General features: G+C 39.7%; 1 protein-coding gene across 1 annotated transcript in view; it reads left to right on the top strand.

The window, feature by feature from the left end:
• Positions 1-4,307: 4,307 nt before the first annotated feature.
• LOC147218891 (solute carrier family 22 member 23-like) overlaps positions 4,308-6,007 on the top strand; it is a 33,496-nt gene continuing 31,796 nt past the window's right edge. Inside the window, exon 1 of the mRNA XM_086172029.1 lies at positions 4,308-4,832. Within this exon, the coding sequence (XP_086028155.1) occupies positions 4,404-4,832 (429 nt within the window). The 5' untranslated portion in view covers positions 4,308-4,403. The remainder of the gene's footprint in view (positions 4,833-6,007) is intronic.

Here is a 6,007-nt window from a genome sequence, read left to right as displayed (position 1 = left end):
TCAGTTAGTCATTAGATTGTAGGACTGGTTCAAAGGTTTATACTGTTTCGGCCGGATTGCCAAAAGGTTCAATTCTTTCAAGTAACTTTTCATTTGAAGGAGCTAGAAATAGTTGATGAACTGCTGGAAAATAAGTGTAGTGATTCCTGATTATTCCAAATAATCATTTTCAGTTATGTAACCTCTTATGACACTAAATGGAGTTACTCTCAAACATGCCTCAATGATTGATCCACACCGTAATTAAATCTAAGATTCGTAATTTTTGTTAGTATATCCACCTTCCTTCTCTGCATCATGTCGACCAACCTTTTTCTGTCAAAGTCCCAATGTTCAAAGTCCCTATTCTCAGTCCCAGACTCTTGCTTTTCCTCTTCTCACTGTGCTTCTGAACACACCTTCCTCCTCTTCTTCTTTGGGCCACAGTAGCCAAATTTCCACCGGTACCCTGTAGGTCATCAATGCCAACAGCAGTCGTTGTCAACCTGGGACTCGACCCATCCGGTATGAGATTATTAGGTTTGATTCGCATGTTTTGTTTTGGCAAAAGTATTCCACTGGATGCCCTTCCTGATGCAACCCTCTGCATTTATTTGGGGCTTGGGACAGGCTCAGGGAGATACTGGCCTGTGCTCCACTGAGGCTGCATTACACGAATACATGACATAGTTAAGTTATTATTAGATAATTGTTTGAGAAAGTTGGGTTTATAAAAATTTAGCAACACTTAACAGTATAAGGAACATGTTATGGTTACTTTTTGATCGAGACTTCCTTTTAGATTAATCAATATACTGATGAAAAGCAGAGTGGACAGAGGCAAGACACTCAGACAATAGCCTACCTAATGTATGTTCGATAGTTCACCACTCCCTATATCAGTCTGGTTGGTTAGAATCTACCAAAGTATTCATCAAACCAACAAAATGCATTCAAACCAGAGCAATCTGAAATATAACTGAATCCTGCAGTATAGCATCAGAGTATAAGCACCACATTCCACATTCATATCCGGCATCAAAGTGATACCCATTGTGTAACGTTTACCTCAGGTATTATACTATATTTATCAATAGCTAAAGTGACTCAACTTAGACACAAATGTTAGTAAGCAGACTTGTGGAGGTGCAGACCTGCATTGGATAAAATGAAGAAAGACGTCATCAGGCTGCCACAAACTTTCATGACTCACAACAGAAGAATGATGGAAAACTTCAATTGCCCCTTGTGGACAAATAAAGTTTCACTGATTCTGATTCTGATTCTTGTAAACTTTTGATGTATATCTGTTTTACTTATGGCATCAAGGCCCCTCTCCAGATTTTTTATGTCTTAGCCATATGCAATCATTTAAATGAAGATTATAGCCCAGAACTGATTTGGTTATGATTTTTTCTTTCTTTTTTTCATTCTCAAACCAATATGAGATCATTTGTCCCTGTCTCCAAAGGGTATTCAGATATCTCCCTATTTTTGTGTGTCTTGAGTGTTGTCTTAACTTTTTTCATAACTGAAAGATTATGAATATCTTTATTTTAAATTCATTATTTTCAGGTCAGCACACCTTTGAATCACTCCCCTTATCTTTTAATGGTTGCAAGGATTTTTTTTTTTTCTCATGTAAGTTTGTGCTTTACATGTAAAGTACATAATTTCCTGGACTTTTTTGAAAACAGCAAACAGGGCAAACAGAAATAGGCATATGTAAATTACTTAAAAGAGGAGGAACCAAAATCAAATTTATCACGCTCATGTAATTTGTTAATGTTAAATCTGAAGATATTAGGAAGAAAGAGGGGAGGAACTGCATTCAGTTTTATACACACTTCCGTTAAAGAATTCCATCAGTACTTAGTCAATCTCAAATTCTAAAGTTGCAAATTTGAATTGAAATTAGAATAAATCAAGCCATGTACGTATATATCATACGTATTATGTTCCTATCTATCTATCTATCTATCTATCTATCTATCTATCTATCTATCTATCTATCTATCTATCTATCTATCTATCTATCTATCTATATATATATATATATATATATCAAGAATGCTTGGCCAAGTACAAGCGGTTTTAGACCATCGATTGGTCTCTCCATATACCATGGCTGGCTGATAACATGAGATTACATTGCAGAGTAGAAACAAGTATCAACAGAGGAAATTGAAAATTAAATTCAGTTTCAATAATGTGGGTTATTCATGTGTGACAGCATAATGCTGAAACAGTGAGTGGGAATTGTAGCTTACAGCAATGTTGAGTCCTTTAGCATTTGGCCTTAGGATTATGTATAGATAAGAAAAAATAACATAAACTATTGATTCCTTTGTCACAGCAGCGTAACAGTTATAAAGTCAAAAAATAAAAAGGTAAAATATATATGACTATGAATAGAAATAGAGAGACGGAAGACAGAGGATAGCAAGACACCCACGAATAAATAGACAACAACAGCAACAACATCAGGGATAATAATGGACAACATAAAGGAACAGTAAAGGTGAAAAATACACAACCAGAACTAAATGACAAGACAAATAGAGTGACAATAGCAATGATAAGAATAAAATAAATAAACAAAAATAGGCAGGATGTGTGGAGGCTGGGACCAACAAGGATAAGAAACAGCAAGTTAGGGCATGACATGTGAATGGGTGTGGTAGTGAGATTGTGGAAGCAGCTCAGATGCACCTCAGGCCGGTCAGAGTTGTGTGCTGTCCAGACTGCTGTTGTGCAGTCTGATGGCCGTGGGCACAAAGGAGCGTCTGAAGTGTTCGGCTCTGCACCGGGGCGGGATGAACCGTTCACTGAAGGAGCTGCCCATCAGCCATAGCTTATCGTGCAGGGAGTGGGAAGGATTGTCCAGGATAGCTCCCAGTTCGTCCTTCACCCTCCCCACTGCCACTGATTGAAGATGGTCCAGGTTGAGTCCCACCACTGAATAAGAATAAGAATAAGAACAACTTTATTTATCCCGAAGGAAATTGTTGTGCCAGAGTTTCAAGTAAAACATAGCAATAATAAATAATAGTAGGAAGGAGGGAGAATAAGAAATACAAATAAAACTATAAAGTGTTTTAAGGTCTTAAAAAGTACAAGGATTTGAATGATCTGAGTGGGGTTTCCTCACTAACTTTTGAGCCTATTGACCTCACCAGTCCTGGCACCGCCCCACCAGCACACCATACCAAGGAAGAGTGTGCTGGCAACCATAGACTGATAGAAGGTCTCGAGGAGCCCGCCACAGACGCCAAATGACCTCAGAAAGAACATCCTGCTCCGACCCTTCCTGTAGAATGCATCAGTGTTGTGGGACCAGTCACCACCTCTTCACCCTGGATGGTGATTGGTACCTGTCTCCTCTGATTCTTCTGGAAGTCCACAACCACCTCCTTGGTCTTGGAGATGTTGAGTAGGAGGTGGTTCTAGTTGCTCCACTCAACAGAACTAGAAGTTCTAGAGTTGGCAGGACCCAAAGTTGTACCGGAAATCGGAGGTGAAGAGGGTGAAGAGGAATGGAGACAGTTTATACAATATATTCATACATATCCTGTAATTATGGTTGTTATTATAACATAGTGTTGACCGCAATCAAAATAATACTGTAATCATTAAGAATTTTTGATAAATGTACAGACATGTAAGCAGATCTGAAAAAGTTACCCCAGATTACTAGAATATTTTTTATATCAATTTTAAAAATCCATTAAGATTCTTAAAGTTACAACACTATCCATAAATCCAAATGCACCCATACAAAATTTGCAAAATTCTATCTTTTTGTTTTGTTTAAAAGGATTTCATAAATATGGTTACTATTATGCTTTCTCTGGAAAAAAAAATAAAATAAAATAAAAATCAAGGATTCATGATACAATGAAAGTTACTCGTGTGTCAAGATTGGCAAAATCAACGTTGTTGTCATCATATAAAAAATAATTAAGAAATAAAATAAATGAAAATAAACGAATAGATAAATAGACAAATAACAACAATGATAGTAATAACAAAAACATAAAACATAAACACTATAAATACTGTAGTGCTGAATGCCGTCTATGAGGGGAAGCAGCCAGGCGGCCAGGTGAGTTACTTCCTTAGGAAACACTTCCTGGGGCTCCGCCGTCAAGGCTTTACCGGCAGTGACACGTGAAGTGGAAGACGGAAAACACAGTGAAGTACAGTAAAAAAAAAAAAAAATCTATTTTTATTTGTCGGTGCTGATCCCACGGACGGACGTGGCGGTGGTTGGGGGGTGGGGGGGAGGAAAGTGCTTCGTGATAGTAACGAGGCGCGTCTTGCGTTCGCTCGGCCGAGTGACTGCACACGGCGTTGACGCATTGAGGACTCGACGGCAACCCCTCCTTATCCGCACAACGAAGGCATCTATCGGCGGAACCGCGATGGCCGAGGTGCAGCTCGAATCGGAGGACCATCAACCGGAGAACGGCTACCTGTCTTCTGAAACCACGCTGTCGAAGCTGTTGACACGCTTCGATTATTCAGTGCTGCCATTTCTCGGGGGATTCGGGAAGTATCAGAAGCAGCAGCTCTTGTTGACATTGATCCCGGCGTTATTTATTGGATTCAGTCAGTATTCCGATCATTTCCTCCTCGCTCAGCCAAACAGCACATGTATCCAGCCTTGGGCGAACCTGACAAATTTCACATCGAATCATTCCTCTTTGTCACTGAGTCCAAATAATACGAGTGGGCTGCCGGCGTATGTTAATGCCAGTGGAAGTTACAGTAGCCCGAACAACGCGCAGTGCAGGTGCCACGAGTGGACGTTCGAGCTGCACACAGGACTTGTGCAGAATGTCGTTACTAAGGTAAGCTGTCTTTTTTTTTTTTTTTTTGAGGATGTGCATAATCTTTGTACCCGGTGCTTTAGCGGGAACGAACACCGATGAGCCGGTTTTCGAACTCTTGATCGGCTGCGAATTGACAACAAAACAAAAAAAAAAAACATGTCATTCGTACAGATCTTATTCTTATCCTTTGGGGCCATCCGATACTGAGTCAGTTTTGTTCCGTGGGTGTTCAGCGAGACGTTTGATTTACAACAGGGCATTAAAAGTACTGCGAGATGAGCATGCATGCCTGCATGCATGCATGTGAGTCCACGCAAAGCTGACAAACTGTGACCCACGACAGAGAGGTGCTACCATTGCCCGGGCTGGTGGAATTTGCCGGTTGTCTTCATTGACATAATAGACACGGAGCCTTTGATTTGGAGTAAAGGTCATTATTGCACCATCTCGAATGATGCAAATGACATCTGCCGAGATATCACCGGCTTTAACTTCATGCCACATTCTGTTTGGCCTTCTCCAGCACACTTTCTTGCAAAGTGTTGCCTCCTGGTGCGTCTCTGTACTGATTTTATATTTTTTTTATTGAAAGGCCAGGCCGAGGAGACTTAGCCAGACCACACATTGCCAACCGAAGGATGTTCATTCCCATATGATCCTCTGCTCAGGGTCCTGTTTTTTTTTTTTTTTTTTTTTTAAATAAGATTAACCCCACAAAGCACTCACAGGCCATTCTTTGTAAACTTCACTATTATTGACAAGGCAATATAATTAAATTGTCAATATTCGACACGTGAATCAATATAGATTAAAGTGCAACTCTCGGTCATGCCTTGAAGAAGCACCTGATGTTGTATATACGCATACTGATCACCTCACACCCTTAATCATGCAGACATTTCTGAAAAGCTTTGTGGTCATACTCAGATTTATCAGGACACTTATCAGGGCAGGTTTAATCTAAAGCCAAGCTTTGTAGCCTTTGTACTACTTAATTGATTCAGACATTTTATCTTACGTTGTCCTACTGAAACCAAGCTAATTTTTTTTTTCTTTAAATCAACCTTGTATTTAACCGCGTAAAAAAATAAATATTGTGATCAGGATCTCTTTCGCAAGGGTGACCTGGCCAAGAGGTCAGTAGGATGATATTAGGATATTTTAAGTATGATATCAGGAATGCACGCGTGGAG

The sequence above is a fragment of the Fistularia commersonii genome, chromosome 25 (assembly GCF_037954325.1).
Source record: "Fistularia commersonii isolate RoL2024-O1a breed Wild chromosome 25, RoL_Fcom_v1.0, whole genome shotgun sequence".
Taxonomy (NCBI): domain Eukaryota; kingdom Metazoa; phylum Chordata; class Actinopteri; order Syngnathiformes; family Fistulariidae; genus Fistularia; species Fistularia commersonii.
This window is presented reverse-complemented; position numbering and strand designations above follow the sequence as displayed.